Consider the following 13,983-nt stretch of genomic DNA (forward strand, 5'->3'; position numbering starts at 1 on the left):
GTAAAGCATTACATCGCGATTGCATTGCATACAATAAAGCGACAACCATATGGCTCCTGCCAGTTGCCGATAACTCGGTTACAAAACATGATCATCTCATACAATAAAATTTAGCATCATTCTTGACCATATCACATCACAACATGCCCTGCAAAAACAAGTTAGACGTCCTCTACTTTGTTGTTGCAAGTTTTACGTGGCTGCGACGGGCTTAAGCAAGAACCAATCTCACCTACGCATCAAAACCACAACGATAGTTTGTCAAGTTGATGCCGTTTTAACCTTCGCAAGGACCGGGCGTAGACGCACTTGGTTCAACTAAAGTTGGAGAAATAGTCACCCGCAAGTCACCTTTGTGCAAAGCACGTCGGGGAAACCGGTCTCGCGTAAGCGTACGCGTAATGTCGGTCCGGGCCGCTTCATCCAACAATACCGCCGAACCAAAGTATGACATGCTGGTAGGCAGTATGACTTATATCGCCCACAACTCACTTGTGTTCTACTCGTGCAAATAACATCAAACCATAAAACCTAGGCTCGGATGCCACTGTTGGGTTTCGTAGTAATTTCAAAAAAATTCCTACGCACACTCAAGATCATGGTGATGCATAGCAACGAGAGGGGAGAGTGTTGTCTACGTACCCTCGTAGACCGCAACGGAAGCGTTGACGCAACGTAGAGGAAGTAGTCGTACGTCTTCCCGATCCGACCGATCCAAGCACCGTTACTCCGGCACCTCCGAGTTCTTTAGCACACGTACAGCTCGATGACGCTCCCCGGGCTCCGATCCAGCAAAGCTTCGGGGATGAGTTCCGTCAGCACAACGGCGTGGTGACGATGATGATGTTCTACCGACGCAGGGCTTCGCCTAAGCACTACAACGATATGATCGAGGTGGAATATGGTGGCAGGGGGCACCGCACACGGCTAAGGAACGATCACGTAGATCAACTTGTGTGTCTAGGGGTGCCCCCTGCCCCCGTATATAAAGGATCCAAGGGGAGGGGTGCGGCCGGCCCTATGGTGGCGCGCAGGAGGAGTCCTACTCCTACCGGGAGTAGGACTCCCCTCCCGTTTCCTTGTCCAACTAGGAGAGGTGGAGGAAGAATAGGAAAGGGGGGGCGCCGCCCCTCCCTCCTTGTCCAATTCGGACTAGGGGGAGAGGGGGCGCGCGGCCTGCCCTGGCAGCCCCTTCCTCTTCTCCACATTAGGCCCATGAGGCCCATTAACCCCCCGGTGCTCCGGTTTTATCCGATACATCTCCGGAACCCTTCCGGTGTCCGAATATAGTCATCCATTATATCAATCTTTATGTCTCGACCATTTCGAGACTCCTCGTCATGTCCGTGATCACATCCGGGACTCCGAACTAACTTCGGTACATCAAAATGCATAAACTCATAATAACTGTCATCGTAACGTTAAGCGTGCGGACCCTACGGTTCGAGAACAATGTAGACATGACTGAGACAAATCTCCGGCCAATAACCAATAGCGGGACCTGGATGCCCATATTGGCTCCTACATATTCTACGAAGATCTTTATCGGTCAGACCGCATAACAACATACGTTGTCCCCTTTGTCATCGGTATGTTACTTGCCCGAGATTCGATCGTCGGTATCCAATACCTAGTTCAATCTCGTTACCGGCAAGTCTCTTTACTCGTTCCGTAATACATCATCTCACAACTAACTCATTAGTTGTAATGCTTACAAGGCTTATGTGATGTGCACTACCGAGAGGGCCCAGAGATACCTCTCCGACAATCGGAGTGACAAATCCTATTCTCGAAATACGCCAACCCAACATCTACCTTTGGAGACACCTGTAGAGATCCTTTATAATCACCCAGTTACATTGTGACGTTTGGTAGCACACAAAGTGTTCCTCCGGCAAACGGGAGTTGCATAATCTCATAGTCATAGGAACATGTATAAGTCATGAAGAAAGCAATAGCAACATACTAAACGATCGGGTGCTAAGCTAATGGAATGGGTCATGTCAATCAGATCATTCACCTAATGATGTGATCCCTTTAATCAAATAACAACTCTTTGTTCATGGTTAGGAAACATAACCATCTTTGATTAACGAGCTAGTCAAGTAGAGGCATACTAGTGACACTAAGTTTGTCTATGTATTCACACATGTATTATGTTTCCGGTTAATACAATTCTAGCATGAATAATAAACATTTATCATGATATAAGGAAATAAATAATAACTTTATTATTGACTTTAGGGCATATTTCCTTCAGAATCGACAACAACGCTTGTTGGGACTGGTGTTGCCTGATGCTGCAACTAGCTACTTCAGTGTGTACAAGCACCAACGATGGGGGTGGATTATGTGATGATGACGTGGGGCGAGGACTACGATCCACGACAGCTGCAAGGTTTCTGACAAGGATTCGTGTTGGAACCGGCGGGGAGCGGGTGCTTCAAAGCTCCATGGACGGAGCGTGGTGGTGCTTCGAGCTCGGCCGCCTCGCGCGTGTGCATGGTGGGGGGCTGGCGATGCTTACTGCAGCCTCTGCTTCACATACGTGGTACCATGATTTTTGAGAGAGAGAGAGAAACAAAAGGACGAAGTAATGAGAGCAGATCCGACGGTTCACAGGAGCCGCATCTACGGCGCGGATGCGACCGATCGAGGCTGGCGCCGGTCGACCGGCGGCTGGCACTTAGCCTAAACCAAAACGCACGTGCTTCTCGCAGTGAGGAGGGGGGGAAATGGCGTCGGTGAACAGTTGACCACTCGATCTATCCTCCTCACTTTTCCTATTTCCACTCCACCACGCGGTTCGGGCGCGCTCCAACTCCCAGCTTCATAAACTCCAGATCCATAGGAGTCGGCGTGCTGCAGCTCGTCCGCCGGCGGCAGCCCTCCCCACCGCCGCGGCCTGCCTTGCCCCGCCTTGAGTCGCCTTTCACCGCCGGGCTCCCCCCTCTCTGCCGCCGTCCGTCGTCGACCACCTCGGCCGCCGTCCCCGACCACTGGACTCCCTCCTCCGCCGCGCTCCCTCCCTTCCTCTGTCGCCGTCCCCGACCACCGGACCACGTAGGCTGTGCGCCTCCTCTGCCTCCCCGACCACCTCGCATCTCAACTGAATCACAGTAGGTGAGTGAAAAAAAATTCATTTTCCTCTGATTGGTATTTTGCTGTGATGTGCTATGGTGATGTGCTGCTGCTAGACTTGTGGATGGTCTGTAGGATTGATGATGTGCCAGGGTGCTCATTTGGGGTTTGGGGGCTGGGGATTTGGGGTTTGGAGTATCAGATCTCTGCGCGATCTGGTCCGGCGCTGGTGGTTGGTGGTGAATGCCGCAGGTTTTCAGTTAAGATCTCGCGAGCTTGGTGGACAGTTCAGATTTTTTAGATTCACATTTGTGTGAAAGGTGGAAAATTTTCGGGCCGAGATCTGATCCTGCTTTCTCAAATCTCTAGGTTCAGTGCAAATGTGTGGGCATTGTGTGTTCCGTTGGGAACCACATGATTACTTGATTTATTGGGACGATTTATTGGGACCGGGGGTTTAGTTACTTCTTGCTTGCAGTTGAGTTGTGTGTCAAAGCTTGGTTTTGTCATGCCTGAGGAAAACACTTAGCATTACGATTTGGTACAAGGATATGTGTAAGATCAAGCTCAATCCGTGTACAATATAGGTCTTGATGGGCCTGTTCAATCATCTACTCCCTCCGTCCCAAAATTCTTGTCTTAGATTTGTCTAAATACGGATGTATCAAGTCACGTTTTAGTATTACATACATCTGTATCAAGACAAATCTAAGACAAGAATTTTGGGACGGAGGGAGTAGTAATTAGTATGTTTCCTTCACAAACGGTGCAAAAAATTCCGAGTATCTTGGAATTCTTGGAATGTAAAGGTTGTGACAATGTAAACCATGTGTCCTGCATATTGCAGTTTGCATTTCAAGAATAGTTGATAGTGTAGGACTAATTTTTTTTCTCACATTGCATAATGGTAAATGTAATATCCATGCCTTGATCCATCTAAGATCTAACTGAGCGGTGTTGGTTTTTCCATCTCCATTGAGCAGGTCGCTTGAGTTAATGTGCACCATATAGTGCTTTGTCTCTGTTAAATTGCTTATGAGATCAGTAAACTGCTATGGATATATGAAGCACAGCTGAAGAAGCCCATAGTGTTTCATACCAGTGAATGATCAATATTTTGTCTGTTTCAGATCTTAGTACCACTAGAGATGGAAGGAAGAATGACAGATTTATGGTAAACCCTGGTAAATATTCGTGGGAGGTCAACAAGTGGCGCCCTGATTAAGACTGCTACAACACTTTGTGGTTCATCTCCAATTAGTGATGGCGAGAATGAAGATCCCAAAGCGTTATGTCATAGTATTGCTGACATTCATCTGCACAAATGTTTGTTACGTTGAGCGTGTGGGTTTCTCGATTGCGTACACCGTAGCAGCTGATGCAATCAACGTGAATCAAGCAAACAAGGGCCTGATACTCTCCATGTTCTATTATGGTTATGTTTTGTCACAAATTCCTGGTGGATGGGCAGCTCAGAGATTGGGAGGGAGACGTGTTCTGCTGCTGTCATTCCTGTTGTGGTCCTTGATATGCGGTCTAATTCCACTGGACCCCAACAGAGCAGTCATTCTGGTCCTTTCTCGCCTTTTTGTTGGTGTAGCACAAGGTTTCATATTTCCTGCCATTCACACAGTCCTGGCACAATGGGTGCCACCGCAGGAGCGCTCTCGCTCAGTGTCATTAACAACCTCAGGGATGTACCTCGGGGCAGCTTGTGGCATGTTGTTTTTTCCAAGTCTGGTGAAGCACATGGGACCCCAATCTGTATGTTTAGTCGAAGCAGTACTTGGAGTAGCATGGTCTGTAATATGGTTGAAGTTCTCCAGTGAGCCACCTCGCACTGACCTTCCAAAAGTGGCAATGCCAAAAGTAGCATCTCGGGAGAAGATTAAGGCGCAATCAGTAGGGGTTGTTGCACCTCGCACTGTAAAGATACCATGGCGAAGGATTATCTTCAGTCTACCTGTTTGGGCAATTGTCGTGAACAACTTCACCTTCCACTATGCCTTGTATGTTATCATGAACTGGCTGCCTACCTATTTCGAACTAGCCCTTAAGCTTAGCCTCCAGGACATGGGATCGTCAAAGATGCTTCCCTATTTCAACATGTTTATATTCTCCAACATTGGTGGAGTGGTTGCTGATCACTTGATTACAAAACGGATCTTATCAGTTACCAAGACAAGGAAGCTCCTAAACACCATTGGGTTTGTTGTCTCGGCTGTTGCACTCATGGCCCTCCCTTCATTCGGGACGCCCTCAGGGACTGTGATATGTTCATCGGTATCCCTTGGTTTTCTGGCTCTAGGAAGAGCAGGGTTTGCCGTGAACCACATGGATGTTGCTCCAAAGTTCGCCGGCATAGTGATGGGGGTTTCCAATACAGCTGGGACATTGGCTGGGATAGTTGGCGTTGGCCTCACGGGAAACATTTTGGAGGCTGCAAAGGCTTCTAACATGGATCTAACGAACTCTGAAACCTGGAAAACAGTATTCTTTGTTCCAGCATACCTCTGTATTTTTAGTTCAGTCATTTTCTTGGTCTTCTCAACTGGTGAGAAGATTTTCGAATAGAGGATGATTATTTTTGCCTGTTCTTTTCTTGTCATTTACGGGCAGTGAGACAGGATAGGAACACGGGAATATCACATGTATTTTATTCATTATATCTGTCAGATTTCAGAGCTCAGACTGCATCCCACACATATTAAGAGTTATGTTATGTTAGGAGGAATAACACTTGTCTGTAGTAAATTGTGTTATCTGGAATCATCCTATAACTCTGTTATTCCAGCTGGCTGGTTGGCCTATTTACAACCAGTATTACGTTGTGTAATTTTCTGGGCATACATCATCTCTGTTTTGTAAGTCATTTTCCTGGGTAGGAAATAATGTGAATTGTGCAGCAAGAAGTCGAGAATAGGAGAAGTACAGGAAGCTTACAATATTATGGTCAAATTAAGGTTAAACCATATGCAAAGGTAAGATGAAGATATTATTATATGCTACTACAAACGCTCTTATATTTCTTGACAGAGGGAGTACTTATTAAGGCCTTTGCCTTGTTCTTCATGCATATGAATACCTCATGGTCACAAGGCAGCAGCTTTTACCACTGTGCCAAGGCTCCCTTCTCTTCATGCATATGAATGTAAAAGAGAAATTTCAATGTTTTAAATCAAATGGATAAATAGTGGGGAAAATCTTCCTGTAGAGTATGCAGTCTTCATTTTTTGAATCTCTTTCTGTAGTGTATAGTTCAGACACGACTTGCTCTCTTACACTTTTCGTGGTTCAGGTGCTAACCTAGTTGCTGATGGCATTACCAGATAGAGTATTTTTAGTCCCAAAAGTACTGCTGCAAGCACCATCTTCAACTTCTGGTTAGTCACTGTGTTCCAAGGTGCCTCCCATTCCTAATGAACTACAGACGCGCTCCCACTAACTTCTTCTATTTGCCATTCCTCTGACCCTCTCTCGAGGCTCTCAACTCAATTCTTGTTAACTAGGAGCTACTTGCTTCATAAGAAGAGCTAATATATAAGGTGGGAGGAAGACTACGGTCAAAAAATGGGTATGCAAGTATTGAGCAGGAGAAGGAAATGCATCCTTATATAGAGGCACGTGCCACAGGCCGAGAGTGTTCACCTCTTTTCTGAAAAAAGTATATGAAGACACATGTACAAGAAAATAAAGTTGAAACATATGTGTGCTTCAACTCAACGGTGGCTGCGATGACACATCTCACAAAAGCAGATGAGAGATATTTCTTTTTCTTTTAAGAATAAATGTTGCCTCTTTATTTATTAAACGTAAACAGAAATCTTGTCCGATATATTGCCCAGAATGCAATCTGGAGGAACAGATGTTGGTGTATCAGAATAGGGGTACCCTAGTATCCCGAACTTGTGCACGGGCAGTCGCAGCATCCCGCGGCAAGGTTTGCCGGGTGACCGCCAAGGTCCTCCGTGGTTCCTTTGGAGCCATTCAAGAACAAAGTATCCGAGTCAAGGAGACAAGACCCCGGCAAGAGGAGCTTGCCGGGAAGGCCACCCAAGGCATCTCAAGGAACTTGCCGCGACGCATCACGCGCCCCGGCAAGGCCCGGTGAGCAACAAGCTCCCGGGCATGACACGACAACGACCGCGGCAAGGCGCTTGCCGCGACAAGACACCACTGTGCCCGCGCTCCAGCACATCCACCAACGAGTCGCTCTGGGACCCCTCCAGGCGTACGTGGCGGGAAGCTGTGCAGCTTGTGATGCGCGGTGGCAAACGGCGCTGACAAGATCGCCATCGTGGCGAGCGGTGGCGTCCCTGACGGTCCCTTTATGCACTGTTTAGGCAACACAGACGGGCATTTAAGGCCCTTGTCCCCTGCCGTCAGGGTTAGGTACGACACACTGTAGCGGGTAGTTGTGCCTACCGCAGCACCTTTCCATTTCTACCCTTTGCCTCCATTGCCACCTGTCGGTAACCCCTTGAGCATATAAAAGGAGGCCCGTGCGCAACGTAGAGGGGGGTTAGCTGGCTCAGATACACTCACGCTCGGTCTCGTTAGCAGCTGGTGTGTACTGTAGCACTCCGCGCTCCCGAGCAAGAACTCAATACAAACCACAAAGCAGGAGTAGGGTTTTACGCATCCGTGCGGCCCGAACCTGGGTAAATCGCTCGCGTGTATCGCCTCGATTTGCTCTTTGCACGATCTCCGCCCCCGCCGAACCGAAAGGGACTCGGCCCGCCGGTCCCATAGGTGCCCGTGGATCAGTACCCCAGCATCTTTGGCGCGCCAGGTAGGGGGCGTCGAGGTTGTGTGAATCAGATCCGGCGTTCTCGCGAGCTAGATCTTCATCCCCTTCATCGACATGCCGCAGAAGAAGAAGGTTTCGGAGGCGGCTGCTCCGTCCGCGCCGAACCCACCATCGCCGGAGCAAACGGCTGATGGGGCAGGCGCCGGCGGAAGAACGCGCGCCGACGAGGGAGCACACGGTGCTGCCAGGTCCAAGGACAAGGCTGCGCTGCCCATCGGCGGTGTAGCCGGCTCCCACAACGACCGGGCGCACTCCAAGACCTCGGTGTCCGTGCATGCACCGCGCCCGTCTCAGGAGGCGCGGGACCGGCAGCGTCATGGTACTCACTGTACCATGCGTTTGCTGGACCAAGAGAGAGCGAGTGGACCCCGGAGCGCTCAAGACCACCATGCATGTCAACATGCTGGCGCGAGCGAGACACGGTCGCCTGGACGGGATACTGCTCCTTCTAACGTGGTTAGAAGTCCGAGCATATCCCGCTCCTCGCACCGTTCGCCACCACCACCCGCCACTGCAGCAGAAGCTTTGGCGCGAGCTCAACTGCTCCTAGACTACCCTCCAACGGCGGACAAGATCGATGACTGGAGGGCCACCATTCAGAGTCTCATCGGCTTCGCCAACGGCGACACTCAGCGGCAGCCGAGCACGTCGCAGCCGCAGCCAGTCAGCTAAGCACAAGCCGGTGGCGACAAGACCGGTGGGGGTGCAACCTCTGTGCGCTCTCCGCCCCGAAGGCCAAGATCGCCGACTCGCCGGATCCACCTCGACAGCGACTCCACCGCGTCATCAGATCCACGAGCTCGCCGCGATCAGCGCCAAGTTCTTCACGAACGACAGCAAGATGACGCTCGTACTCGCATCGAGCGCCGAAGAGAAGCGCGACGTTAATCAGACTAGCGCGCTGGGCCCTCTGTCGACATGCACGCGCTAGGGGAACCAGGCGACTTGCCGTACGCGGTAGGTTGCCCTGCGTTCACCCGTGAGCTGCGGCGAGTCCAGTGGCCCAGTATGAAGAATTTCAAACCAGACGTGCCCAAGAAGTACGACGGCAAGTCGCATCCGTCGGAGTCCCTCAGCATCTACACCATCGCGGTGCAAGCTGCCGGGGGGCGAGACGACAAGATCCTTGCCAACTACTTCCCGCTGGTGCTCAAGCCCAACGTCAGGTCCTGGCTCATGCACCTGCCGGAGAACTCCATATCCTCTTGGGCAGATCTGTGCCATCAGTTTGTCGGCGCCTTTACAGGCGGTCACAAACCTAATGGCCAAGAGAGTGACCTTCATCTGCTCGCCCAGAAGGAAGGAGAGCCCCTGCGCAAGTACATTCAGAGATTCAGCCGTGTGCAGCACAACATCCCAGATGTCCACCCTGCCGCGGTTATCAGCGCGTTCCATCAGAACGTGCGTAACCGCAGGATGCGGGAAGAGATGGCGATGTGCAAGATCAGAGACGTCAGCGAGCTGTATGCCCTGGCCGACAAGTGTGCACGTGCTGAGGAAGGGAGGAAACTCCCCGGAGAGAATGTGGGAGCAGGAGGATCTGACAGTGAGGATGCTGCCCCGGCAAAGAAAAACCGGCGGCGGAACAGAAAGAAGAAAGGCAAAGAGGTGCTAGTCGTTGAGCAGTCCGGCAGCGAAGGTGGCGCCAAGAAAGCCAAAGTTGGTAGCTCCGACAAGGAGGTTGCCGCATGCACCAACTGTCAGGCTGTGGCGGTCGCCGACAAACAGGACGGCAGCGACAAGCAGTACTGCAAGATTCACCGCACCAAGGGCCATGACCTCCAGAGCTGCAAGAAGGTCGAGCAGCTTGTCCAGCAGCAAAAGGCTGAGTACGAGCGGCGAGACAAGGAGAGGGCCCAAGGAGGCACTGGAGAATCTGGCAAGAAGCGCGCCGGCCGGGGAGGACGCCGCGGCAAAGCCAAGCAGCGGCAAGGAGACAGACCTCCCCGCGGCCGCGACCACGATGAAGACGACGACGACGACGAAGACATAGATGATGTTGAGACCAGTGAGCAAGAGTTCCAGAAAGCCACAGAGGTCTTGTGCGTTGATGGCGGTGCTTCTCTGCATACTTCACACCGCCAACTCAAGCAGTGGGTGCGGGAAGTCAATGCAGCGGAACCACCTGTCGAATCGCGCAAACTTCTGAAATGGTCCAGCACGCCTATCATCTTTGACATTCAGGACCACCCTGATCGCACAACTGCGGTCGGGTGTCTGCCGATGTTGGTTTCACCAACTATCCGCAACCTCAAGATCACCAAGATGCTAGTTGACGGCGGGGCCGGCTTGAACCTGATTTCCTCTGCTGTACTCCAAAAACTCTAGATCCCTGACAGCGAGCTCGAAGAAACCGGCACATTCCAAGGAATCAATCCGGGAAGGAGCAAGCCGAAGGGGAAGGTCACGTTGCCAGTCACATTTGGCAGCGAGCTGAACTTCAGGACTGAGAGGGTCACTTTTGACGTTGCCGATATTCCATTGCCTTACAATGGAATACTTGGCCGTCCAGCACTCGCCAAGTTCATGGCAGCCTCTCACTACGCATATAACATGCTGAAGATGCCAGGCCCGATAAGCGTCATCTCTGTCCCCAGCGACAAGAAAGATGCACTTATCTGTGCCGACAAGATCTACCGAGAAGCATCAGCCGCAGTAGATCGCAAACCATTGAGCTCCACCGGCAAGTGTAAGAAGACGATGGCAGCTCCGCCAGAGACAAAAAAGGTGTCTGCCAAGGAGGATGGCGCTGGTGGTACCTTCACCATCAGTGCCACTCTCGACCCTAAATAGGAAAGCGCGCTCGTTGCCTTCCTGCGGGCGAATGTCGACGTGTTTGCGTGGCAACCGTCTGACATCCCCGGTGTTCCCAGGAAAGTGATTGAGCACCACCTTGCCGTTTGTCCTCATGCGCGGCCCGTCAAGCAGAAAGTCAGGAAGCAAGCAGTGGAGCGCCAAGAATTCATTGCAGAAGAGATCAGGAAGTTGGAAGCAGCAGGCCTTGTCAGAGGAGTGCTCCATCCCACGTGGTTGGCCAATCCTGTAGTCGTGCGCAAGGCAAACGGGAAATGGAGACTTTGTATCGATTTTACTGATGTTAACAAAGCTTGTCCCAAAGACCCATTTCCTTTGCCGCGCATTGACCAGATTGTTGACTCCACAGCCGGATGTGATTTGCTCTCATTTCTTGACGCATACTCAGGATATCATCAGATTTTCATGGCAGAAGAGGATGAGGAGAAGACCGCATTTATTACTCCATGTGGCACGTACTGTTTCGTACGGATGCCTTTCGGATTAAAAAATGCTGGCTCAACATTTGCAAGAGTAGTCCATGTCGCTCTTGAGCCACAAATACACAGAAATGTGGAAGCTTACATGGATGACATAGTGGTCAAGAGCAAAGACAGAGCAACTTTGATTCAAGATCTAGACGAGACCTTTGCAAATCTGCGCAAGATCAGCCTCAAGCTCAACCCGGAGAAGTGTGTGTTTGGAGTTCCCTCCGGCAAGCTTCTCGGGTTCTTCGTGTCTCATCGGGGAATTGAAGCCAATCCCGACAAGATCAAGGCCATTGAGCAAATTGAAGCACCAAAGCGCGTCAAAGATGTACAAAGACTTGCCGGTTGCGTGGCTGCTCTCAGCAGGTTTATCTCTAAGTCTGCTGAGCGCGCCCTGCCGTTTTTCAAATTATTGAAAAAGGCAGGTCCAATGAGATGGACTCCGGAAGCGGAGGCTGCGCTGCAAGACTTAAAGAGATACCTGTCCTCCCCTCCAATACTTGTCGCACCTAAACCACAAGAGAAGTTGCTGCTGTACATAGCGGCAACCAATCAAGTGGTTAGTGCTGCGTTAGTAGTAGAGAGGGAGACAGATGATGAGCCAGCAACCACGGCAAGCGCATCTAGCGACAAGCAGGGGGCTTCCCCGACAAGCTCTGGTCCCGACAAAGATGGATCTGCGCAGATGCACGAGGAGATACAGAAGAAGATGGTGCAGCGCCCAGTTTACTTTGTCAGTTCCCTTCTCCAGGGGGCTAGGTCAAGGTACTCTGGTGTGCAGAAATTGCTTTTCGGCCTTCTCATGGCCTCGAGAAAGCTGCGCCATTACTTCCAAGCACATGAGATCACAGTTGTCACTCGCTTTCCGCTGAAGAGGATACTGCAAAATCCAGAAGCGACAGGCAGGATTGTTGAGTGGGCACTGGAACTGTCAAGCTTTGGCCTCAAGTTTGAGAGCACTTCAACTATTCAGAGCAGAGCATTGGCAGAATTCATAGCAGAATGGACGCCAACACCAGATGAAGAAATTCCAGAGACGAGCATCCCCGCCGATGAAGCAAGCAAAGAGTGGCTGATGTACTTTGATGGTGCCTTTTCGCTGCAAGGCGCCGGCGCTGGCGTGCTGCTTGTCGCACCCACCGGAGAACACCTCAAGTACGTAGTTCAGATGCACTTTCCCAAGGAGCAAGCAACAAACAATACTGCAGAGTATGAAGGCTTGCTTGCCAGACTCCGGATCGCGGCAGACCTTGGGATCAAGAAGCTCATTGTCAGGAGTGACTCACAGCTTGTCGTCCGCCAAGTGAACAAGAGTTATCAGAGTCCATTGATGGAAGCTTATGTCGACGAAGTGAGAAAGGTAGAAGAGCATTTTGACGGCCTGCAGATGGAACATGTTCCAAGAGCTCAGAACGCCATTGCCGATGGCCTGTCAAAATGCGCTGCACTTAAGTTACCTGTGGAACCAGGGATCTTTGTGCTCAAGCTGACTCAGCCATCCGTAACGCCATCAACTGGACAGAGCAAAAAGAGGAAGTTGGTTTCTGGTGACTATTTGCCGGCAAAGCTTCCCGAAGCCGCCGCCAAGAAGGTCCCCAAGATCAACGCCAAGAGTGCTAAGGAGCAGTCTGCTCCGGTAAGCCCTAGGGTTTGTTCCGTTGAAGCAGGAGCTCCCGACAAGTTTTGCTCCGGCAAGCTTGCCGGGGAACGTCACGCTCCGGCAGAGCCGCAGGTTCTCGCCGTAGAAGCGGATGTTCCCGCAGCAGTCCCCAAGATCAACGCCAAGAGCGCTGAGGAGCAGTCTGCTCCGGCAAGCCCTAGGGTTTGTTCCGTTGAAGCAGAAGCTCCCGACAAGTTTTGCTCCGGCAAGCTTGCCGGGGAATGTCAAGCTCCGGCAGACCCGCAGGTTCTTGCCGTAGAAGCGGACGTTCCCGCAGCCGCAAATTTGCCTTTAGTCCTTGTTGTCGAGCCACAAGCTCCAGCATGGGCACAACAGATTGTCCATTTCCTTCAGACAGGAGAACTTTCCGAAGAGCAAGAAGAAGCCGAAAGAGTAGCCCGGCAGTCAAGTATGTACCAGTTTGTCGACAAGACACTGTATAGAAGAAGACTCAACGGTGTGAAATTGAAGTGTATTCACCGGGAAGACGGACAAAAGCTATTGGCAGAGATACATGGAGGCATATGTGGTCACCACATTGGCGCAAGAGCACTTGTCGGCAAAGCATTCCGGCAAGGTTTCTTTTGGCCAACAGCCCTCCAGGATGCAACTGCACAAGTAACCAAGTGTGAAGCGTGCCAGTTCCATTCCAAGCAGATGCACCAACCAACTCAAGCTCTCCAGACGATCCCTTTATCCTGGCCATTTTCGGTCTGGGGGCTCGACATCCTCGGCCCCTTCCCCCGAGCAGTCGGGGGCTTTGAGTACTTGTACGTCGCGATCGACAAGTTCATAAAGTGGCCGGAAGTGGAACCAGTGAGGAAGGTGACCGCACAGTCAGCAGTCAAGTTCTTCAGGTCGATTGTTTGCCGCTTCGGGATTCCTAATAGGATAATCACCGACGACGGTACACAATTCACGAGCCGCACCTTCATACAGTACGCCCAAGATCTTGGCGCCAAGGTCTGCTTCGCTTCTGTTGCTCACCCGAGAAGCAACGGTCAAGCGGAGAGGGCAAATGCTGAAGTGTTGCGCGGGCTCAAGACCAGAACTTTCGACAGGCTGCACAAGTGCGGAAGAAACTGGATCGAGGAGCTGCCGGTGGTTCTTTGGTCGATCAGGACGACGCCAAATCGAGCCACTGGACAGAC

At 51.2% G+C, this 13,983-nt stretch overlaps 1 protein-coding gene across 4 annotated transcripts; it reads left to right on the forward strand.

Annotated features, from left to right (window-relative positions):
• Positions 1–2,754: 2,754 nt before the first annotated feature.
• Positions 2,755–5,917, forward strand: LOC125545975 (putative anion transporter 7). 4 transcript variants are annotated; one of them, XM_048710051.2, is made up of 3 exons: positions 2,755–3,123; positions 3,217–3,340; positions 4,065–5,917. In XM_048710051.2, the coding sequence occupies exon 3, from the start codon at positions 4,345–4,347 to the stop codon at positions 5,653–5,655; it is 1,311 nt and encodes a 436-aa protein (XP_048566008.1). In that variant the 5' UTR covers positions 2,755–3,123; positions 3,217–3,340; positions 4,065–4,344; the 3' UTR covers positions 5,656–5,917. The 4 variants fall into 4 exon arrangements, with proteins under 4 accessions (XP_048566008.1, XP_048566006.1, XP_087370150.1 ...); XM_048710049.2 differs by lacking the exon at positions 3,217–3,340; XM_087514024.1 differs by lacking the exon at positions 3,217–3,340 and having other exon boundaries at positions 2,755–3,119; positions 4,212–5,917.
• Positions 5,918–13,983: the final 8,066 nt, after the last annotated feature.

The sequence above is a fragment of the Triticum urartu genome, chromosome 3A, assembly GCF_056163025.1.
Source record: "Triticum urartu cultivar PI428250 chromosome 3A, HENAU_Tu73, whole genome shotgun sequence".
NCBI classification, from domain to species: domain Eukaryota; kingdom Viridiplantae; phylum Streptophyta; class Magnoliopsida; order Poales; family Poaceae; genus Triticum; species Triticum urartu.

Coding starts and splice junctions, on each gene's coding strand:
- LOC125545975 (XM_048710051.2), top strand. CDS start 4,345: ATGGCGAGAATGAAGATCCCAAAGCGTTATGTCATAGTATTGCTGACA.